The 25,641-nt window shown below is 40.7% G+C and overlaps 1 protein-coding gene across 1 annotated transcript in view; it reads right to left on the reverse strand.

Annotated features, from left to right (window-relative positions):
* Window positions 1–25,641, reverse strand: part of LOC139558917 (uncharacterized) — a 55,322-nt gene that overhangs the window by 11,496 nt on the left and 18,185 nt on the right. The window contains exons 4-5 of the mRNA XM_071374420.1: window positions 18,050–18,174; window positions 8,184–8,304 (exon numbers count right to left, since the gene is read on the reverse strand). Coding sequence (XP_071230521.1) covers window positions 8,184–8,304; window positions 18,050–18,174 — 246 coding nt within the window. The remainder of the gene's footprint in view (window positions 1–8,183; window positions 8,305–18,049; window positions 18,175–25,641) is intronic.

A 25,641-nucleotide genomic window follows, 5' to 3' on the forward strand; every position in this document is an offset into this window, starting at 1 on the left:
TCATAAATTGTGTCTTACTTTTGCTGAGCTTCCATCAGAATGTTGTGCAAGGAGTCCTTGGTCCAGAATAAATCGTTGTTTGGTTTTAGAATGTCCATTTCTTCTTTCGTATTAGCAACTTTGGCTAGCCATGTCGCGCTCACGTGTCCAAGAAAACGTTGCGCTTGGAACGAAAAATTCCAAAAGTCCCAATAAACGTTGAATAAACTGATCAAACTCGGTTGAAAAATCCTATTTTATGATGTTTTTCTCATATGTATCAAATAAAATCAGAGCCGGAGATATTCGCCATGTATACCGAACGCTTTTCAGAAGACAATGTCGAGCTCCTTTGCGCGCCGTGGAAAACTGACAAAATGGCTGACCTGTCACTCCAAAAGCTCTTATTCGGCCTCAGATCAAGCTAGACACCCCATTCAACCTTCCACTGCCTGTTGACATCTAGTGGAAGGCGTATGAAGTGCATACAGATCCATAAATAAAAGCCAGTTGAATAGGCAGGCCCTGACACAGAGCCTCGTTTTCAGATTTTTCACTTCCTGTATGGAAGTTTGCTGCCAAATGAGTTCTGTTTTACTCACAGATATAATTCAAACAGTTTTAGAAACTTCAGAGTGTTTTCTATCCAATAGTAATAATAATATGCATATTGTATGATCTAGAATAGAGTACGAGGCCGTTTAATTTGGGCACGATTTTTTCCCAAAGTGAAAATAGCGCTTCCTACTCACTAACAGGTTAAAAAAGGAAAGAATGTTTCCTGAAAACCTTAAAGGATCATTTATCCTGTCCTGTCAGAAACTTTCCTCCTTTTCTCCCTCCCTTCTTCCCTCCATCCATCGAGAATGGTTGCCCATCTCTGATACATGTGCCAGGAGGATTCCTGTTGGGCCTGTTACTTTTCAATCCCTCTGCCAGTATCTCTGGGGCTGTTATGATTCACACCCTCTGCCAGGATCTCTGGTGCTGCTACTTCTCACTTTCTCATCAAAGTGTGGGAGTGTGATAACACAACATCAATATCAAACTTCTACGACGTCCAATATCCAATTAGACGTTCGACGGCAAAACACAGCTCCACCATAATGTATTATCCCTATTTGTGCACAATATAGACCCACTACTACACCCACTATTTAGACCCACTTCTACCACAACCCGAAATTCAATATTAACCTCTCTGTGGGGCTAGTTTCCTGAATTTCCGCCTGTCTGACGTCCCCAAAGTAAACTGCCTGTTACTCAGGCCCAGAAGCTAGGATATGCATATAATAGAAAACACTCTGAAGTTTCTAAAACTGTTAAAATAATGTCTGTGAGTATAACAGAACTGATATAGCAGGCCAAAACCAGAGGAAAAACTCAGATTGACTTCCAATGCAATGCTACTGAAAGATCTCATTTCCGCCTACCAGATGGCAGTTCCTATGGCTTCCAGTAGATGTCAACAGTCTTTATACAAGGTTTTTGGCTTGTTTTTTTGAAAAATGAAGAAGTATTTGTAGTCGTTCCAAGTTGAGAGCCAGGGCAAAAGTAGTCTTTTTGCGCGCGTGAACGTGGGTGCGCTCTTCGTTCTAATCTTTGCTATTGAACATAGTAATCTCCGTCTGAAATATTATTGTTTATTAAGATATTAGACAACCTGAGGATTAATAAAACACACTGTTTGACTCGTTTGGACGAACTTTGCTGGTCACTTTTTGGAATCTTTGTGTGCATGTTGAAGAACTTGATTATTGAATTCAATGGCGTCAACTAAACAGCATTTTTGGGATATAAAGAAGGTCTTTATCGAACAAAACGACAATTCATTGTGTAGCTGGGACCCTTGGGATTGCAAATAGAGAAAGATCTTCAAAAGTGGGTGATTTATTTTATCGCTATTTGTTATTCTGTGACGCCTGTCCTGGTTTGGAAAATATGCTAATGTTAGGCGCTGTCCTCAGACAATCAAATGCTATGCTTTTGCCATAAAGCCTTTTTGAAATCTGACAACGCAGTTCGATTACCAAGATTCTAAGCTAAAGAATCATGTATGACACTTGTATTTTCATGAATGTTTAATATTCCCGATTTTGTATTTTGATTTGGGCGTGCTCCGATTTCACTGGATGTTGTCAAATTTGATCCCACTAGCGGGATCTCCGCTCTAAGAGGTTTAACTTCTCTGCGCTACGGATCCCTTTTACGGGATCATTTCCCTAAACAACCGCTGAATTGCAGGGCGCCAAATGCATAAATATTACTAAAAATATTTATAATCATGCAATCACAAGTGAAATATACCAAAACACAGCTTAGCTTGTTGTTAATCCACCTATTGTGTCAGATTTTGAAAATATATTTTACAGCGAAAGAAATCTAAGCTTTTGTGAGTGTAGCTTTCAATGCTACAACAGCTAGCCCCAAATTAGCATGGTCAAGAAAGTTAGAAAAGCAATACAATTAATCGCTTACCTTTGATAATCTTCGGATGTTTCCACTCCCAGTTACACAACAAATGTTCTTTTTGTTCGATAAATATTACTTTTATCACAAAAAAACGCGATTTGGGTTGCGCATTATGTTGAGAAAACAAAACCCGTGTTACGTTCGACAAATTCCAAAAAATATCCTTAATGGTCGTAGAAACATGCCAAATGTTTTTTATAATCAATCCTCAGGTTGTTTTTAACTAACATAATCGATAATATTTCACCCGGACCATAACCTATTTATTAAGAGACAAAAGTAAAATGGGGTGCCCCTCTCGCACGCAGGAAATATTCGGAGGACACCTGACTACTTTAGAAAAAACTCGCTAATTTTTTTAAATAAAAGCCTGAAACTATGTCTAAAGTCTGGTTACAGCCAGAGGAAGCCATTGGAAAATGAATCTGGTTGATACCCCTTTAAATGCAGGTTAGACGTGGGAACACAGATTGTTTTAAAAAAAATATCACTTCCGGGTTACATTTTCTCAGGTTTTTGCTTACAGAATAAGTATTGTTATACTCACAGACAATATTTTGACAGTTTTGGAAACTTTGGAGTGTTTTCTATCCTGATCTGTAAATTATATGCATATTCTACGATCTGGGCCAGAGAAAATGTCTGTTTACGTTGGGCACGTTATACATTTTTTCTTTTTAAGATTCTGAACCCTAGCGCTAAGAAGTTAAACAAAAACACATAGCTGTACCATATTAATGTATAACTGCACCACTGTAAAGCACAGCCTCCATATGTAATACAGCTAGAAGCTACTACAGCCTGCCATCGTCCAAAACAGGAACTGTACTGATAAGCCATTACCAATTTCTTTCTTTCCATTGTAATAGCAGACATTTTTCTGCCATTGGCCCCAGTGTAACCCTGCTGCGTCCCGACTGCATATTTCCATTACGTTCCCTCAGAGCAACCAACTTCCATAACGCTGTTACATATCCGTCAGAGAGAAGGGGGATGAGGGGGGAGATGGGAGAGAGAGATGATACATCTAAGTGCAACAACTGGGGCCTAGCTACAATCTAATGAACAATCCAAACTAGTCCTAACAACCGTCTATGAGCATCAGGGACTAGGGTACGATAGGGACTTAAGTTTTGTTGTCTCGTCCAGCGTTTATCAGACCATACTTTGCGTCATGCTTGTGCTTCTAGTTCCGACATGTGTATGTGACAAATAAAATGTGATTTGATTTGATTTGACTTGACCTCCCGAAAACATCCAGCAGAGTTGAATAATCTCATCCATTTCGTTATTTTCCTCTGACATACCATACCATGCATTCAATTATGTGAGGCACCCTGCGGCACCCTGAGGTTAGATGGTGGTGCGGTCAGCCCAATGTATCACCATACTGCCTGCCCTCCAGGACATCTACAGCACCTGGTGTCACAGGACGGCCAAGAAGATCATCAAGGACCTCAGCCACTCGAGCCACGGCCTGTTCATCCCGCTACCATCTAGAAGGCGAAGACAGTACAGGTGCATCAAAGCTGGGACCGAGACTGAAAAACAGCTTCTATCTGCAGGCCATCAGACTGTTAACCTTTCACGAGCCTCTACCCCGGGTCCGGGATCACCCCCCACCCCCCCCACACACTGATTAGCATAGCTAGCATAGCTTCACAAGTAGATAGTAGCATCTAAATATCATTAAATCACAAGTCCAAGACACCAGATGAAAGATACAGATCTTGTGAATAAAGCCACCATTTCAGATTTTTAAAATGTTTTACAGGGAAGACAAAATATGTAAATCTATTAGCTAAACACGTTAGCAAAATACACCACTTTTCTAACTCCATCAGTTTCTTACTCCTTCAGGTGCTATCACCAATTCGGCTAAACTAAGATATTGATAGCCACTAACCAAGAAAAAAACTCATCAGATGACAGTCTGATAACATATTTATGGTATAGGATAGGTGTTGTTAGAAAAAAGTGCATATTTCAGGTAGAAATCACAGTTTACAATTGCACCGACCATCACAAATCGACTAGAATTACTAGATAGAGCAACGTGTATGACCAATTTACTCATCATAAAACATTTCATAAAAATAGACAAAGCATAGCAATGGAAAGACCCAGTTCTTGTGATTTCAGACCATATTTCAGATTTTCTAAGCGTTTTTCAGCGAAAACACAATAAATCGATAAGTTAGCATACCACATGTGCAAACGTTACCAGAGCATCGATTCCAGCCAAAGAGCGCTATAACGTAATCACCGCCAAAATATATAAATTTTTTCACTAACCTTCTCAGAATTCTTCCGATGACACTCCTGTAACATCATTTTACAACATACATATACAGTTTGTTCGAAAAGGTGCATATTTAGCCATACAAAACCGTGGTTATACAATGGAAATAGTCACAACTCAAGCCTCAAAATGAGGAACGTCAGCTTTCAGAGTGATCTAGTTTAATCGAAAGCTAATCATATACTTGACTAAAAAATACAGGGTTGACAGGAATCGAAAGACAAATTAGTTCTTAATGCAACCGCTGATTTACATTTTTAAAATTATCCTTACTTTTCAATACAGGGTTCGCCAAGTGAAGCTATACCAAACAAAATGGCGAAATATGCGTTTAAAATATTTCGACAGAACAACAATTTATCATATTAAATATTGTTTACTTTGAGCTGTTCTCCATCAGATTCTTGGGCAATGTATCCTTTCTATGTTATAAACGTCTTTTGGTCGATAGATGTCCTCTGTCCCTCGAAATGTCCACCACCAACGACCGACACCCCGAAACGTTTCCAAAGCTAAAAAGTGCACGACAAAGAAATTCCTCAAAATCGCACTAAACGGATATAAATTGCTATAAAACGGTTCAAATTAACTACATTATGATGTTTTTAACAACTATAACGACTGAAAACATGACCGGAGAACTAGAACTAGTTACATAACGATTTGGAATGAGGCAGGTCCGAAGTCCATCTTGCTTGTGGCGCGCGGAGAGAGAGAGGGGTCATCCCACGTTTTGTGGTTTTATATGGGCTGGGATTGTGCAATAGACTCCATTCAAAACGTGATGACGTACAGACACCCAGAGGAAGACGTAGGCAGTGTCGGTTTCTTCATAGCATTCACTGTCGCCTTAAAAACAGACTCCAGATCAGGGGTAAAAATTTCTGAAATCTGACCCCTGTCATGAAAAGTGCTGTAGATATTGTTCTGTACCACTCAGAGACAAAATTCCAACTTCTATAGAAACTAGAAGGTGTTTTCTATCCAATAATAACAATAATATGCATATTGTACGATCAAGAATTTAGCACGAGGCAGTTTAATTTGGAGACCCAAATATGCTAATGCGGAACAGCACCCCCTATAGTCCCAAGAAGTTAAATAGTCACCACTCGCTGGCCTCCAGCCGGAACCCTGCCCTGAACTTTAGACACTGTTACTAGCTCATCCAGAGTCAAGGACCGGTGCGGATAGTTCAAACTAAAGATCTCAAAGAAGTTATAGAGGTAGAAACAGGGTTTGTGGATACCAATTTGTGGATGGAGTGGATCCAATATACAGCAAGGTCTATATCTAAGTGCTATGCCTGTGCAACAGCTAAACTCCGATTAACTTCTCTAGGGTAGGGGGCAGCATTCGGAATTTTGGATGAAAAGCATGCCCAAATTAAACTGCCAGCTACTCATCCCCAGAAGATAAGATATGCATATTATTAGTAGATTTGGATAGAAAACACTCTGAAGGTTCTAAAACTGTTTGAATCATGTCTGTGAGTATAACAGAACTTATGTAGCAGGCGAAACCCAGAGGACAAACCATTCAGAATTTTCTTTTTGAGGTCACCCTGTTTTCAATGAGGTTTCATTGGGAATCCAGATTTCTAAGGGACTTGCTTGCAGTTCCTACCGCTTCCACTGGATGTCACCAGTCTTTAGAGATTGGTTGAGGTAATTCCTTTGTGTAATGAAGAAGTACGGCCATCTTGAAAAAGTGTCACTTCATGTGTACTGTTTGATAGAGGCGCAAGACCAGAAAGCATGCTTGAGTTTGTTTTCTTCCTGTATTGAACACATCATCCCGTCTTCAATTTTATCGATTATTTACTTTAAAAAATACCTAAAGTTGTATTACAAAAGTAGTTTGAAATGTTTTGGCAAAGTTTACAGGTAACTTTTGAGATATTTTGCCGTCACGTTGCACAAGTTGGAACCGGTGTTTTTCTGGATCAAACGCGCCAAATAAATGGACATTTTGGATATATATTGACGGAAGAAATCAAACAAAAGGACCATTTGTGATGTTTATGGGACATATTGGAGTGCCAACAACAGAAGCTCGTCAAAGGTAAGGCATGAATTATATTTTTATTTCTGCGTTTTGTGTCGCGCCTGCAGGGTTGAAATGTTTTCTCTCTTTTGTTTACTATGGTGCTATGCTCAGATAATAGTGTCGTGTGCTTTCGCCGAAAAGCCTATTTGAATTCTGACATGTTGGCTGGATTCACAACACGTGTAGCTTTAATTCGGTATCTTTCATGTTATGATTTAATGAAAGTTTGATTTTTATAGTAATTAATTAGAATTTGGCGCGCTGCATTTTCTCTGGCTTTTGGCCAAGTGAGACAGTAGCGTCCCGCCTAAACTCAGATTTTTGGATATAAATATGAACTTTACCGAACAAAACAAACATTTATTGTCTAACATGTAGACCTGGGAGTGCCATCAGATGAAGATCATCAAAGGTTAGTGATTCATTTTAACTTAATTTCTGCTTTTTGTGACAACTCTCCTTTGTTGGAAAATGGCTGTATGGTTTTCTGTGGCTAGGTGCTGAACTAACATACTGCATGGTGTGCTTTCAACTTAAAACTTTTTTGAAATCTGAAACTGTGGCTGGATTAACAAGAAGTTTATCTTTAAAATGGTGTATAATACTTGTATGTTTGAGGAATTTTAATTATGAGATTTCTGTTGTTTGATTTTGCGTCCCACATATCGCAGAGAGGTTTAAGAGGGAGAAATGTATGGTTGAGAAAACAGAGGCTGGAAGACTACACATGATAACTCTGAAAAAGCTGACAACAGGAGGGTCCTTCCAAGGCCTCTCTGTCCTAGGGAGGAAAGGAGAGAACGGCGAGAATCTGCCGTTAGAAAAGTGATAAAACTGTATGTGTGCGCGTGCGTGAGTGCGTGCGTGCGTGCGTGTGTGTGTGTGTGCGCGTAGAGGGGGTTATAAAGACTGTTCACATTTCGGTTGACTTTAGAACGTTCTCGTGAATAAAGAAACAACTTTTTGCAGAAATCTGGGACTTTGCCTAATTCTTATTAACCCTAGTTTTACAACCTAGGGGGAATTGGTCAAAGCTATAGTGATTGTTATCATCATTGGGATTGAAAATCTCGTGACAAATTGTACAGCTGAATAAAACAACTCAGTGGCTCAACACTAACAAACAAACCCCAAACAAGGGAGGGATAATATCTCTCAGGTACTAGCCTATAGAGAAATCGCTCTAAAAAAACTACAAAGACACATCCCTGCTCCCTCAGTCTCCAGGGGATTTGATTGCTACAGTTGGTTTTAAAGACAAAATTTTCCATTCTAGCATGTACTAAAGCAGTAAGTTCCCTTCAGGTCAATAGACACCTTTACGAGGGGTGACTTGTTCCCAATAATACAGTGTTAGTGAAAGGACAAATAGGGTACGTACCTATGCTGTACACAACACAATTGCTCTTGCCATCTTCTGCTGCCAGCCAGGTGACATCCTGAAGCCACCTGGGACCGCCAGTCAGAACCACGGGGACAGGCTGCTTTGGAGACAGAGCGCTCTGTAGGACAGGAAAGACGGTGGTGGTACATTAGTATTTTGCTGTCTAACAATCTGTGATCACTCACACTCATTCATCAATCAGGCCTGTCACTCTTATGTAAAGTGAGTTTTCATAGCCTTTTTCACAGTTGACCTGAGAGTGAGATTGAAGGAGAGTGTGTGTGATGGGGAGTGTGTTATGGGGCACAGGCCAGGCTGAGGCCGCCACTCAAATCGATCCTCCATCCATCCATCCATCTCTATGAACAAAGTGATAATTGTTACGGGCTCTTCTGATCTTGCACTTCAGGGGGCTTTGGAGTCCTGAGGAGAATTTGTATTTGTATTTATTATGGATCCCCATTTTCTGCTGCCAAGGCAGCAGCTACTCTTCCTGAGGTCCAGCAAAATTAAGGCAGTTAATACAGTTTTCAAAACATTACAATACATTCACAGATTTCACAACACACTTTGTGCCCTCAGGCCCCTACTCCACCAGTTCCACATATCTACAGTACTAAATCCATGTCTATGTGTGTGTATAATACGTACGTTATCGTGTGTGTGCTGCTTTAGACATGATCTTTAGACACATTGTACTATCGTTGCGATCACCGCAGCTTCCTGAAAGACTGGCGTGGATGGGAAAGAATCTAAAGAATTGTTGTGCATTTCAAAAGAATGACCAAGGGCTACACATCACAATGCAGGGGTAAATTATGATCTTGGACTATATTTCACTTCCTGCCTAGTTCAGGTATGATATGTAATTTCTCATAAAAAGTGGTTTAATATGCTTTCTGAGAGACAGAGAGACAGATTACCACTGCTTGACACATTATTCTCTGACTAAATATAAGTGTTCCTAATCTGAAACAAGTTGACCCTCTCCACTGAGCTCAACAGCAATTTTAAAATTGTATTTAACCTTTATTTAACTAGGCAAGTCAGTTAAGAACAAATTCTTATTTTCAATGACCACCTAGGAACAGTGGGTTACCAGCCTTGTTCAGGGGCAGAACGACAGATTTTTACCTTGTCATCTCAGGGATTCGATCTTGCAACCTTTCGGTTACAAGTCCAACGCAAAGCAATACTAGGCTGAGGATGGCTGACGTTTTACATGCCCGTAACCGATTGTGCTATTTGTTAATTTCTTTGCATTGTTTGTAACAGATTTTTTTACTTATTTTGTACATAATGTTGCTGCCACCGTCTCTTATGATCGAAAATAACTTTTGGACATCAGAACTGGGATCACTCACCACACACTGGAAGAAGCTTTTTCCTTTAACGAGTCTGACGAGAAAGATATATTGCTCTCCCGGGAATAGGCCCAGATCCCCGTAATTTGCGTGAAGAAAAGACGGAGGAAAAGAAGACGTAGATTGGGCTGCCTTTTGAGAATCCGTAGGCGAGCGAGTAAACTACCACTGCCATCAATTCTACTTGCTAACATGCAATCATTGGAAAATACAATTGATAACCTACAATTACCAACGGGACATTAAGAACTGTAATATCTTATGTTTCACGAGTCGTTGCTGAATGACGACACGGATAATATAGAGCTGTTGCGGTTTTCAATGCACCAACAGAACAGGTGCCCCCTGTATATAGCCTTGTTATTGTTATGTTATTGTGTTACTTTTTATAATTTTTTACTTTAGTTGGTAAATATTTTCTTAACTCTTCTTGAACTGCACTGTTGGATAAGGGCTTGTAAGTAAGCACTTTACGGTAAGGTCTACACTTGTTGTATTCGGCGCATGTGACAAATAAAGTTGGATTTGATTTGATCTACTGTATATCCAATCTTACTTACCGTAGAGACTGAGTGTATCTGAAATGGTCTATTTCCTATATAGTTGTCACGACTTCCGCCGAAGTTGGTACCTCTCATTGTTCTGGCGGTGTTCGGCGGTCGACGTCACCGTCCTTCTAGCCATCACTGATCCATTTTATATTTTCCATTGATTTTGTCTTGCATCACACCTGGTTTCAATCCCATCATTACATGTTGTGTATTTAACCCTCTGTTTCCCCTCATGTCTTTGTCTGTGATTGTTTGTTGTATGTTAGTGCAAGTCATGTGTTTGGTGTGATACGGGTTTTGTACCCTTATTTATTATTTGTATATATTTTGGTTCTGAGTTTTTTTCAGCATTTATTAAACTGCTCCGTTTATACCAAGTTCACTCTCCTGAGCCTGACTTCCCTGCCACCAGCACGCACCCATTACAATAGTACACATCTTTTGATAAGGGAATGGTGAATGTGTATATGTAATAATGTATGCAATTAAAAATCAACAAAATTTTAATGTATCTCTATGGAAGAGGGTGCAATTTCAGATGCAGCCTTTGCCATGGTTTTAGGAACCTCATCGTTAAATGAAAATCTATATAACCAGTTGACTCACATTATAATATACACCTCATAGATTTTTTGTTTTTCTAGACTTTGGCTGACTGTTGTTCAAAATAATGTGAACTTTCAACCACTAAATTAGGATCACAGTGATTGGGTCAGGTCAGGATATCAGTTCCAATGTATCTCTGTGAGCTGCTCTCTCTACCTCATGTTCAACAATAGGCTGGTACACCATCAATTACCGAGACTGTAGGTTTAAGTGTCTAATTGTGCTGTATGTATGCAGCATAATTAGACACTTAAACCTGCAGTCTGGGTTCTGGGAATGTGTTTAATGATCATTTAAATTCTTGATATATACCGTTTTGTTATTTTTCGAATCCCAGCTTTAAAATCGGTTGGATCTGGGCTTTATGGGAACAGACCCCTTCTTCCTTCTTCTTGAAGGAGTAATGTCTCCTTCTGAGCCATTGTGACTGACTGTGACACACCACCAGCTGATGCATACATTTGCATGTCATTAGTTGATGACATGAATCTGCAGATAGCCGTCCACTTTAGACAATAAGATGTGCAAGATCTATCATATCGATAATAGCCATACACAAAATCCGATGAATTATAGTGTCCCAAAAGGATTATTTTTAGCAATTATTTTAACATAAGATTTGGCTATATTCAACCATGAACGAAAGAGCTCTCTACATTTATTCTCAAAAGTTTTTTTTTTCATCATAGCAGTTAGTCTTCAATTAGCCTGGTCACGGGTGCACCTCAGCCACGCTCAAGGTCCTAAATGATAACATAACCGCCATCGATAAAAGACAGTACTGTGCAGCCGTCTTCATCGACCTGGCCAAGGCTTTCGACTCTGTCAGTCACCACAATCTTATCGGCAGACTCAACAGCGTTGGTTTCTCTAATGACTGCCTCGCCTGGTTCACTAACTACTTCTCAGATAGAGTTCAGTGTGTCAAATCGGAGGGCCTGTTGTCCGGACCTCTAGCAGTCTCTAGGGGGGTGCCACAGGGTTAAATTCTCAGGCTGACTCTTTTCTCTGTATATATCAATGATGTCGCTCTCGCTGCGGGTGATTATTTGATCCACCTTTACGCAGACGACACCATTCTGTACACATCTGGTCCTTCTTTGGACACTGTGTCAACAAACCTCCAAACGAGCTTCAATGCCATACAACACTCCTTCCATGGCCTCCAACTGCTCTTAAATGCTAGTAAAACTAAATGCATGCTCTTCAACCGATCGCTGCCCGCACCTGCCCGCCCGACTAGCATCACTACTCTGGACAGATCTGACTTAGAATATGTGGACAAATATAAATACCTAGGTGTCTGGCTAGACTGTAAACTCTCCTTCCAAACTCATATTAAGCATCTCCAATCCGAAATTAAAGCTAGAATTGGCTTCCTATTTCGCAACAAAGCATCCTTCACTCATGTTGCCAAACATACCCTCGTAAAACTGACCATCCTACCGATTCTTGACTTTGGCAATGTCATTTACAAAATATCTTCCAACACTCTACTCAGCAAATTGGATGCAGTCTATCACAGTGCCATCCGTTTTGTCACCAAAGCCCCATATACTACCCACCACTGCGACCTGTATGCTCTCGTTGGCTGGTCATCGCTACATATTCGTCGCCACACCCATTGGCTCCAGGTCATCTATAAGTCTTTGCTAGGTAAAGCTCCGCCTTATCTCAGCTCACTGGTCACCATAGCAACACCCACCCGTAGCACACGCTCCAGCAGGTATATTTCAATGGTCATCCACAAAGCCAACACCTCCTATGGACGCCTTTCCTTCCAGTTCTCTGCTGCAAATGACTGGAACGAATTGCAAAAATCACTGAAGCTGGAGACTTATATCTCCCTCGCTAACTTTAAGCATCAGCTGTCAGAGCAGCTTACCGATCGCTGCAGCTGTACACAGCCCATCTGTAAATAGCCCATCCAACTACAGTGAGGGAAAAAAGTATTTGATCCCCTGCTGATTTTGTACGTTTGCCCACTGACAAAGAAATGATCAGTCTATAATTTTAATGGTAGGTTTATTTGAACAGTGAGAGACAGAATATCAACAAAAAAATCCAGAAAAACGCATGTCAAAAATGTTATGAATTGATTTGCATTTTAATGAGGGAAATAAGTATTTGACCCCTCTGCAAAACATGACTTAGTACTTGGTGGCAAAACCCTTGTTGGCAATCACAGAGGTCAGACGTTTCTTGTAGTTGGCCACCAGGTTTGCACACATCTCAGGAGGGATTTTGTTCCACTCCTCTTTGCAGATCTTCTTCAAGTCATTAAGGTTTCGAGGCTGACGTTTGGCAACTCGAACCTTCAGCTCCCTCCACAGATTTTCTATGGGATTAAGGTCTGGAGACTGGCTAGGCCACTCCAGGACCTTAATGTGCTTCTTCTTGAGCCACTCCTTTGTTGCCTTGGCTGTGTGTTTTGGGTCATTGTCATGCTGGAATACCCATCCACGACCCATTTTCAATACCCTGGCTGAGGGAAGGAGGTTTTCACCCAAGATTTGACGGTACATGGCCCCGTCCATCGTCCCTTTGATGCGGTGAAGTTGTCCTGTCCCTTTAGCAGAAAAACACCCCCAAAGCATAATGTTTCCACCTCCATGTTTGACGGTGGGGATGGTTTCTTGGGGTCATAGGCAGCATTCCTCCTCCTCCAAACACGGCAAGTTGGGTTGATGCCAAAGAACTCCATTTTGGTCTCATCTGACCACAACACGTTCACCCAGTTGTCCTCTGAATCATTCAGATGTTCATTGGCAAACTTCAGACGGGCATGTATATGTGCTTTCTTGAGCAGGGGGACCTTGCGGGCGCTGCAGGATTTCAGTCCTTCACGGCATAGTGTGTTACCAATTGTTTTCTTGATGACTATGGTCCCAGCTGCCTTGAGATCATTGACAAGATCCTCCTGTGTAGTTCTGGGCTGATTCCTCACCGTTCTCATGATCATTGCAACTCCACGAGGTGAGATCTTGCATGGAGCCCCAGGCTGAGGGAGATTGACAGTTCTTTTGTGTTTCTTCCATTTGCGAATAATCACAGAAACTGTTGTCACCTTCTCACCAAGCTGCTTGGCGATGGTCTTGTAGCCCATTCCAGCCTTGTGTAGGTCTACAATCTTGTCCCTGACATCCTTGGAGAGCTCTTTGGTCTTGGCCATGGTGGAGAGTTTGGAATCTGATTGATTGATTGCTTCTGTGGACAGGTATCTTTTATACAGGTAAGAAACTGAGATTAGGAGCACTCCCTTTAAGAGTGTGCTCCTAATCTCCGTTCGTTACCTGTATGAAAGACACCTGGGAGCCAGAAATCTTTTTGATTGAGAAGGGGTCAAATACTTATTTCCCTCATTAAAATGCAAATCAATTTATAACATTTTTGACATGCATTTTTCTGGATATTTTTGTTGTTATTCTGTCTCTCACTGTTCAAATAAACCTACCATTAAAATTATAGACTGATAATTTCTTTGTCAGTGGGCAAACGTACAAAATCAGCAGGGGATCAAATACTTTTTTCCCTCACTGTACATACCTCATCCCATATTTGTTTTTGTTTTTCTGCTCTTTTGCACACCAGTATTTCTACTTGCACATCCTCATCTGCACATCTATCACACACTCGTGTTAATTACTAAATTGTAATTACTTCGCCACTATGGCCTATTTATTGCCTTACCTCCTTACTTCATTTGCACACACTGTATACAGATGTTCTATTGTGTTATTGACTGTATGTTTGTTTATCCCATGTGTAACTCTGTGTTGTTGTTTTTGTCGCACTGCTTTGCTTTATCTTGGCCAGGTCGCAGTTGTAAATGAGAACTTGTTCTCAACTGGCCTACATGATTATGTAAAGGTGAAATAAAAATAAAATAAAATAAAAGCCTGAAATAGCCCAGCGGACGATGTCTTGATATCTGCATTTCTGCGGAATGCTGCCACTTTCTTCTCCTTATCTCCTAAGTCACTTGTTTTTTCTAATTTGACAGGGCTTTGTTTTAGGGCCCTGACACAGCACCGGGTGGGGGAGATGCGAGGCAGGGGTGAGGCAGGTGAGTGGGGTGTGGGATAATTATCAGGCCTCAGCATCAGCAGGGGCTTGCCACCTCATGGTCAGACCGGGCTGTTTTTTTGGAATGAGGTTGTGCTGACTTCACTAGGTTGTTTTAGCTTCTCACCACATATCCAGAGAAACAGCATCACGGTTCCATTTTCTTCACGACAACAGGGCACAGGTCTTCCATGTTTCTCCCAGGGCACAGGTCTTCCATGTTTCTCTTTCTATTTTATGAGAGGTGAAGCGTGCTGAACGCGTAATAAGGGAGAACTCGGTTTGTTGTTTTGAAATTCTCTGAAAAGCTGTTCTATTGAAATAGTGGCCATATCTGGAAAAGCCAAAGTTCCAAAGGCTGGGCCTAAAATAGTATATAAGAGATGATGTGGAGTTGATTGTGTTTTGGATCACTGTCTTGCTTCATGACCCAGCTGCACTTCAGCTCACAGACACATGGCCTGACATTCTCTTGTAGAATTCTCTGATACAGAGCAGAATTCATTGTTCCTTCTATTGAGGAAAGTTATCCAGGTCCTTAGGTAGCAATGCATCGTTGGCATGAGGTTCTCACTCTGAAATTCAGTGTTTGGTTTTCGCCAGATTTAATGGAACCCATCTCGTTCTCATTGACTGAAGTTTGCGAAAAAAACGCCTGGAAGCACCTGGATGTTTTATCAAGACTCTTGGAAGAATGTTCGATGGAGAGATGAGTCAAAAGTTTTACTTTTTGGACGACATGGGACCCATTATGATGACAACCCCCCCCCCCCCCCCCCACACACACACACACACACACACACGCTCCACTTGGGAGGCACATTGATCAGATTTGAATCAATGCTGCAGAACTCTGCTCTAAAGCTGTATCCATACCCACTGGATGTACTGATCATAATATAGTGGCCATATCTGGAAAAGCCAAAGTTCCAAAGGCTGGGCCTAAAATAGTATATAAGAGATGATACACAACGTTTTGTACTGATTCCTTATGTTGAAGATACAAAAAATATTTGTTGGTCTGATGTGTGTAATTATGAGCATCCAGACGCTGCACTTGATGTGTTTATGAAATTGTTTCTTCCAGTTATTGATAAGCATGTACCTATTTCAGAAACTGTAAAAGGAGTGGTGAATAAATCTGGCTGCACTTCTGATTGGCAAACTTACTGTAAATTTCCTACTTTGTGGTAAGATAAGCAAGGGAGGCGAGAGTGTAGAAGAAAAGCATCTATGATCATTGGAGACTGTTCAGGCGTTCATGATCTCTTTATCACAGAGGAGTCTAAAGAGCTTGGGATACTGCAGCATCATCCTCACAGGATAGACCTCCAAAGCTGATGGACTGTTGCTGTTCACATTTGTATTGAGTATCCCTGACTATCTCTGGAACTTGATGGCTAACGCAGTATTAGTACATTTTCACTGGTCAGATAATGTTGAATTAGAATAGTATAAACTTGAGAGTTATACTATGTGTATTCAAAATCCAACAATTTCAATGAATTTCAAAGAATTAGTTGGACTTTAAAACAGGGGGAACATCCCAATGTCTTCATCAAAGGAATCTTTCAAAGACATCTTGGACAGGACATGTAAGCCCAACATTCCAGATATGTGTCCACGTGACTGTGACTGAGTGGGGATATGAGAGAGAGAGCAAGACGGAGAGCTCCACTGTAGTCCACTCTCCTCTCAAGTCCCACTGTTTCTGCTCTTCCCAGCCAGGCTGAATCCTCTTTTCCTTATCAGGCCAGCACAGGCTGCATCGGCCTCTCCCTGCTCTGACAGCAGAGACAACAATGGGCTAGCGATACCACCGCGCTTCAGAGAGGGGAACCTGCCACAGGCGCAGATTACACACACATGCACACGTGGGTACACATGCGTGCACACACAAAAAGACACAAAAAGACACACACACACATTCCTTGCTTGCCAATCGTGTCTCTCTCAGAAACAAACACAAGCAAACATTCTCTAACTTCGCAGGAATCAAAAAAACGTAAGTAAGTTGGTGGAATGATAGAGGCCACAACGATTGTCTCCTAGTTCCTGAAAATATTGAAATATCTGATGTCATTGGGAAGTTCTTTGCAACATGCAGTGCCTTCTTAAAGTATTCAGACCCTTTGAATTTTTCACATTTTGTTATGTTACAGCCTTATTCTAAATGGATTAAATCAATTTTTTTCTCAGCAATCTACACACAATCCCCTGAATGACAAAGCAAAAACAGGTTTTTAGAAATGTTTGCAAATGTATTAAAAAGTAAAAACCATAAATACCTTATTTACATAAGTATTCAGTCCCATTTGCTATGAGACTTGAAATAGAGCTCAGGTGCATCATGTTTCCATTGATCATCCTTGCGATGTTTCTACAACTTGTAGTCCACCTATGGTAAATTGATTTGATTGGACATGATTTGTAAAGACACACACCTGTCTTTATAAGGTCCCACAGTTGACAGTGCATGTCAGAGAAAAAGTTTGGAACCACAAAGATTCTTGCTAGAGCTGGCCGCCAGGTCAAACTGAGCAATCGGGGGAGAACGGCCTTGGTCAGGGAGCTGACCAAGAACCTGATGGTCACTCTGACAGAACTCTAGAGTTCCTCTGTGGAGAAGGACAACCATATCTGCAGCGCTCCAACAATCAGGCCTTTATGGTAAAGTGGCCAGACAGAAGCCACTCCACATGACAGCCCTCTTGGAGTTGGCCAAAAGGCACCTAAAGACTCTCAGACCGTGCGAAACAAGATTCTCTGGTATGATGAAACCAAGATTGGACTCTTTGGCCTGAATGACAAGCGTCACGTCTGGAAGAATCCTGGCACCATCCCTATGGTGAAGCATAGTCGTGGCAGCATCGTGCTGTGGGGATGTTTTTCAGCGGCAGGGACTGGGAGACTAGACAGGATCGAGGGAAAGATGAACAGAGCAAAGTACAGAGAGATCCTTGATGAACACCTGCTCCAGAGCGCTCAGGACCTCAGACTTGGGCGAAGGTTCACCATCCAACAGGACAACGACCCTAAGCACACAGCCAAGACAAAGCAGGAGTGGCTTTGGGACAAGTCTCTGAATGTCCTTGATTGGCCCAGTCAGAGACAGGACTTGAACCTGATCTAACATCTCTGGAGAGACCTGAAAATAGTTGTGCAGCAACGCAATACATTCCAACGGCACTGTATTTGGACCCATCCAAATGTAGTTATCAAATTGTTCATATCACATCTCCAGAACATAAACAGTGTTCATTATTTTGTTACCTACCATGTCACTTCCTGCTGTGGTCATTTCGATCTTCCCCTCGAAAGGACCCCATGTGGTGCCCACAGGGAGTGCCTGGCGAAAACGTGTCCGCTGCTCTGTACCGTCATAGAGAATCTCCAGCTCTCCTATAAAACACAACACAATCAGTATTTAGATAATTTATTAACATTCAATCATAGCTCAGCTTGAGTTCATAACAAGGGTTCTACCTGGAACCAAAAGGGGTTCTACCTGGAACCAAAAAGGGTTGTCCTATGGGGACAGCCGAAGAACCCTTTTGGAACCCTTTGTTTTTTTGTCAGAGAACATTTTGATAGAGAACATTTTTCACAAGCTCCCTTGAGTGAATTTCAGAATTACTTTCTTCCTCATCATACATTGAACACCACCACCACCATCACCATCCTCACTGAGCATCTCCTCCCTCTGCAGTCAATTACCAGATCATAAACTTCATTAACTTCTAATTGGTCCCAATCCCGGATCCGGGAGCACCCCCCACAGTAAAAAAGCTGACTAGCATAGCCTAGCATAGCGTCACAAGTAAATACTAGCATCTAAATATCATTAAATCACAAGTCCAAGACACCAGATGAAAGATACACATCTTGTGAATCCAGCCATCATTTCTGATGTTTTACAGGGAAGACACAATATGTAAATCTATTAGCTAACCACGATAGCAAAAGACACAACTTTTTTTTCCCACCATTTTTTTCCTGCATAGGTAGCTATCACAATTTCGACCAAATAAAGATATATATAGCCACTAACCAAGAAACAACTTCATCAGATGACAGTCTGATAACATATTTATTGTATAGCATATGTTTTTTTAGAAAAATTTGCATATTTCAGGTATAAATCACAGTTCTACATTGCAGCTGCAATCTGAAATAGTGCCGAAGCAGCCAGAATAATTACAGAGACCAACGTCAAATACCGAAATACTCATCATAAAACATTTCTGAAAAATACACAGCGTACAGCAAATGAAAGACCAACATCTTGTGAATCCAGACAATATTTCAGATATTTTAAGTGTTTTACAGCAAAAACACAATTTAGCATTATATTAGCTTACCACAATAGCCGGAAACACAAGCCGTTTACCAGTAGCAAAGGTTAGCGATCGTAACAATCCAGCAAAAGATATATAATTTTTGACTAACCTTGATATACTTCATCAGATGACAGTCCTGTAACATCATATTACACAATGCATATAGGTTTTGTTCGAAAATGTGCATATTTAGCAGCACAAATCGTGGTTATACAATGTGATTAGTAGCAACATTTCAGGCAATCTGGCCGGCGCCATCTTGGAAAGGCACCTAATCTAATCGATAACTAATCGTAAACTTGACTAAAAAATACAGGTTGGACAGCAAATGAAAGACACATTAGTTCTTAATGCAACCGCTGTGTTAGATTTTTAAAATTAACGTTACTCGACATTCAGCGTGCGTTACAGCGAGACCATGCCTAAATCAATGGCGGACTAATAATTTTACATCTTTCCACAGATATACGAATTAACATCATAAATAGCTCTTACTTTTGGATGATCTTCCATCAGAATCTTGGGCAAGTGGTCCTTTGTCCAGAACAATCGTCTTTTGGTTGAAAGATGTCCTCTACTCCTGTAGAAATTAGCTGCTAACGCCGATGTACCGGAGAGGTGTCCAACTCGTGATAACGCCTGACAAAGACACTCCAGAAAATCGCAATAAACTGCTATAAACTGCTATAAGTCGGTTTAAATTAACTACCTTATGAAGTTTTTAAGACAAAAAAACAAATTAAATCAGAGCCGGAGATATAGAACTGCTAAACCGAAAGCTTTTGAAGACGCCATGCCGGTGTAGCTCATGCGTCAGGCGCCTCGTCGAAAAGGTCGGTACTTCCGTTCCAAGAGGTTTTATACTCCCCCAGATGGTGCTATCCGCTCCATTCAAAGTCTCACCGCTTACTGACATCTAGGGGAAGGCGTATGCAGTGCATGTAGCCCCATAGCTTATAAGGGAATTTATAAACCGACCCTGGAACAGAGACCTCAATTTCAGAAATCTCACTTCTTGACAGGAAGTGAGCTGCAGAATGAGTTCTGTTTCACTCAGAGAAATAATTCAAACGGTTTTAGAAACTATAGAGTGTTTTCTATCCAATAGTAATAATAATATGCATATTGTACGAGCAAGAATTGAGTACGAGGCAGTTTAATCTGGGAACGAAAAACTTCAAAGTGTAAACAGCACCCCCTATTGAGAAAAGGTTTTAAAGCACCTCTCCCTAGCCTCGATCTTGGATGACCTAGCTGTCTCTTTGATTAGGTTTTAGCCCCAGCAGTTTGACAGCCAACAGATAAAGTGGATTAAGCCGCTTTGTCCATCCAGTTTTGATGTGAACAGTGGAGGAGCGGGTTAAATCACCCAGTTTCAGGAGTATTTTTTTTTAAAAGCACAGGAGATTGACCAGATAGAAAGGCTGAGGAACCTAAGTCTCTGGCTCGGCAAGATCAGGAGTCGTTATTTCTCTGTGTCTAAGAACTCAGATCACAGCGGCAGGGGGTTCCTGATTGAGCGGCCCACTGGTCTTGTTAAATGCAATGAGCACTGAGCATACTAGTAAAAACCCCACGGAATACATACATCCAATACTCCAATACCCAAAAATATATTCAAGGCTGTCACACGAGGCACATCTCTCTCTCTTTCGATCTCTCCTTCACTCCCTCCCTCCTCTATCTCTCTCTCTTGCTCTCTTATGAATATCTCTGTTCTGAAAAAAATTATAATTGAAATTTGGTTTCGGGGGGAATGTTGGGGAGTAGGGACACTTGAGGACTATTTTAAGCTCTGCTTTAATTTTTCTGTCTCCCTCTCGTTGTCCTGCACCACTCCCCCACATTAGTGACACGGAGAAGTAATCCAATACACAGGACTCTATTGTGCTGAGATGAGAGACTGGTCTCCTCCACTGCTGAGGACCTAATGCACCTCCACTCCCTAGCTCCCTCTCATTCCCCTCACTCCCTCTCTTGCTCTCTCTACAGCCTAATCTGTGAGGGACTTAAAGGGACCTTATCTCCTGGCTCTCCTGCTTCATTTCATGCTTGATTTACTTTAATTTGTCTGATGGGGCACAAGGATTTGGAGACAGCCCATCTTTGGTTTGGGAGATGAAGAGAGAGGGAAAAAACTATTTCTCAGGCACATTGTCGCGGGGTTTTGACTTCTCTCGCTCTCTCTGTCTAGATTTCCTAGAGAGGGGAATGATCTTGTTGTTGTGGTGCATTGGAGGTTTCAAACTGTTAGATAATAAAAAGGTTGTAGGGTGTGAAGTGATTTCATGATGTGCTGCAGCACAATGATGGTCATGTCAAGTCCTCTCACAGTAATACTGTGAGACCATGTACAGCCCTTGCTGATGGTTCAGGGTTGATCGACCACAAGTTCAAGACTCAGATATACAGTATACCAATATACCAATATATCACCCCAACATTAAAGACAAGGTTGTGTTCTGTGGACTCAAGTGGTCTTGAATCCTCTAACTAGCCAATTCTTTAGATCTGCCACTCTTCCCCCATTTACAAACACTAATAAATGAATCTCTCTAGCCGTGAAGGGCAGCACAGAAGGCAGCTTTCCTTTCCATTCCATTGACAGACTTGAATTCAAACATCCAAACTCGTCTTCCCCCTCACTCACTAAAAAAATAGCTGGACCTGACTGCGATCATTGGAATTCCCCTCACAACGCGAAATTTACTTAACAGCGGGTGTGTGAGCACTGATAAACAGACTGACGATCCAGCAACACGTCTTTCTCCAGGCTGAGGCTTTAATTACTGCTGAGAGGACATGATTAATATGCCGCAGAAAACCTCCTAATTGAATACCGCAACACTCTCATAATCAGGGAGGAACATGGTGTTTTGTTTTTTGAAGATTAGAGGCCTTTTATCATTATCAATAATAACATTATTATTAACAGCATTATTTGGTGTCTTAGTTAATTCATCTGACAACCAGGCCACTGGTCCCTCCTCCTCCCTCCATCGTTCATCCACATACTAAGAAAAGGAAGTGAGAGATCCATCATTTAGACACTGCTTTTAAAAACAAGACAAAGTGAGGGTCAGGTGGACAAGTGTGTTGATAATATTCTTAAAGAAGGAATTGGAAGTATAGAGAGATATATAATACTAGAGTGGCTGATGTTAGGAATGGTACTCTCAACACCTTTCAGATGTATACAGAAGCCTATTCACATTCTGACTGTCAAAAGCCAATATTCTAGCTCCTACACAGTAAAATCAAGGATAGTTAAAATCACTGTGTTAAAAATGTTGGGTTAAATTGATTCTACTGGGATTATCTTAACCCTCAAGAGAGTGATACACTGCCTGGAGTTATTGTTGATAAATGGAGTTCATTGGGACGGAGTACTTTTAACTCCATTAAGAGTAACCAGAGAGACATGGAGCAAAATCTATGGAGTTATCCACAGATGTGGGAATGGCCTATTTCCTAACATGTTATGTTGCAGGTTGATTCAAAAAACTTGTTTGTTTCAATATTTGTGTTTTTGCATGTACATTGATTATTTTTTATATTATGCTACACAAAGATAAGTAACACGTTTTTCTAAACTAATCCAATCTGTAAGTGGTTGAATTTATATCAACCGTTAGTGAGATAGTTGTTCCAGTTCACATGGTGTAGTTAGTCTTCATGTACAGGATTTTCTTCCTTACCCTGACAGGCATTCTAAATACAAGTTGTGAGTAGGGCTGCTGTGGTAACTGTATTACCGCCACACCGGCGGTCACGAGTCATGAAGGCAGTCAAATTCCACATGACCATTTAGTCACGGTAACTAGGCTTCTCCAAGATCTGATGGTGTTGGTCATTAGTAGCCTACCAAACTTGCTAACTGCCTGGTACTCAGCACTCTATTGTGCTCATGTTGGTCAACAGTTCTATAGGCTATGCAATTGCGGGAGAACACAGAGTGATGGCCTCCATTAAAAAGAGGATCCCATCTGCTTTCTAGGGCTACTACATTTATTTATCAACTTTCCTAATATTAAGCACATTGCTTATCTTTACAACAGGAGTATAGCCTACCTGGCTGGCATGAAAATAAAGCACAGAGAAAAGCATCCACCATTTGCTATTTAAGTGCATAGACGACATGTATTTATTTTCCCGCTGCCCCTGTTTTCAAGACAGGTGCATGAAAATGGTCCATTCTAAATCAAAACAAATGTCACACATATATTTTCTTTAGTAGATATAAAGACATGATTAAATCAAGAATAGTCTGATGGGTGACGTTATTAGCCTATCACTTGTGAATTATATATTATCACTTGTGAATGATGCCCAGCATAAGATGCCCAGTCTTTTTTTTGCAACTTGTTCGAATCATAGTCATGTAGCCTAGCCCATAGGCCTATCGGTTCTAATAATGTTAGTATCACAACTAAAGTGGCCAAATAACCTCTTAAAATTAAGCACATTAATCTGCTTTACAAGTGGTGTAGTGTCTAACTGGCATATATAAGCAGTGCATGAGTTTCAAGTTTGGGGAAGATACTTTTCACCATAAAAATGCATCTTATAATAAAAGCATTAGATGCATAATTGCATTTGCGGTAACTTTTGATAATGGTGTTTTCCGCTAATGGAACATTCGTGCTTATAGCCTACTACAATGTGCGCATTGCTGTGCTTATAATGTGAAGAAATAGACAAATAATTTATCAATATTTTAAGCTAAACGTTCTGATCTGTTGCGTCAGCCACATAGCAAAAAAAAAGGGGTTTTAAGCTAGTGGTTGTATTCATTTGGCATGTATCGCATCCCACAACTGTCCCAGACTACATTTGGAATATTTATTTCTCACACAGAATAGGTCAACTTTTGTACTATGGGGGATAGTAGATTGACAAATACTAGTGCTTTTGCTGTTCGTTAGGCCTACTCATCTTGTTGGCTGACGAAAAGTAAATGGGGGACAGTTCTTCCAATATCTTCAATATGCACCTCGGAATTGTATAAAGACACGCAGTTGCGTTCCCGATGTGTCTGTCTTAACTTGTAGCCTGTGAGAAAGACCCGATCATGTGAGGGAGAGCTGTGTGAGCCGTGTGAGAGATGCTTCGGATTGCTCAGCACACTCAGGGAGAAGGGCACAACGCAGCACTCAGGGTCTCAAAAGGCATGGATTTTTTTAGGGTGAATTATGGCCACAAAGGGGATGCCGCAGCAAAATTCGAGGCATTATCAAGTGCTTCTCAAATTGTAAATGAGAGAATATTGGAGTGTGTACAGCCTGCGCAAAAAACTAAGCAGAGGCCATGCCTTTCAAGCAACTTCAAATCATCATTAGAGTCTCATCATGCAGCCTTACAATGTTTTAAAAATCAAAACATATAGCCCAACATTTGTAGAACAACTAAAGTTACATGAATAGCTCTAAATGAAGCATATAGGAGTACCTCAATCTTTGTTAACCGCTTCAACACAGAATAGCCGCATGTGCACACTCCCTCAAATCGTTTGGAGAAAATATTTATATTTTATTCAGCTTTGTTCAATTGTATTCTTCATACTGTAAAATAATATAAATAATGCCACGGAATTACAAACAAATCTCGTCTGCAAAATTAACTAGTGTAGCCCTCGGCCATTTGGCATAGCCACATGAGGACATAAAGTAAGGACAACTCAGAGTATGCTATTCTTTTCTTCTGAAATTGACTACATTTTCTTCATATCATTCTTCTTTAGACCTGTCTAAAATAAATAATGGTGTGGGTGTAGGCTATATTACATGGATTTATTAGACTTTTTAAAATGGCTTGTAGGCTATGTGTGGAAGCCAGGAGATGCTAAATGTGTTTATGTTAATTAACGGTCAATTACCGTGAGACCGACAGTTATTTGCTTGACAATCACCGGCTGATGATGTGATGTAAAAGTGCTGGATATGTTCCTACAAGTTGGCTTCCAACAGAGATTGGATATCACATTGCAAACCAACATAATGTGACACATTAAGAAATGTTAAAATAAAGCTTTACACCCTTATAACTCAAAGGAAGTTGAAAGTTAATTCAAAACAAAACAGAAAAGTATAAAATGGCCAGGGTGTTGATTAAAAATAGCACTGAAAATAGAAAAATGGCAATTGGAGTTAAATTTAAGAAACTCTCCGAGGGTTGGACATTTACTCCATTTAGTGTCGTTTTAACTCCCAAAAAATCAACATCATTATGTGTAATTGTAACACAAAATGGGCGTGGGATGATATAAACCCCAAAATAGTGTTAAATTTAACTCCTTAGGAGTTTAATTAACTTTTGTGATTTTAATGTGTACATTTCCAATATGTCACCTTCAAAATTACCTTTCAGATGTATACGTATACCATACAGTCGATTTATCTTATGTCCTTGACTTCATCACATACAATTCTGATTGTTAAAAGCAATCTTCCTGCTCTTACATTTCCAATACGGCACTTTAAAAAATACCTTTCAGATGTATACGTATACAGTAGATGTACCCTATATCCCT

Source organism: Salvelinus alpinus, chromosome 29 (genome assembly GCF_045679555.1).
Source record: "Salvelinus alpinus chromosome 29, SLU_Salpinus.1, whole genome shotgun sequence".
NCBI classification, from domain to species: Eukaryota; Metazoa; Chordata; class Actinopteri; order Salmoniformes; family Salmonidae; genus Salvelinus; species Salvelinus alpinus.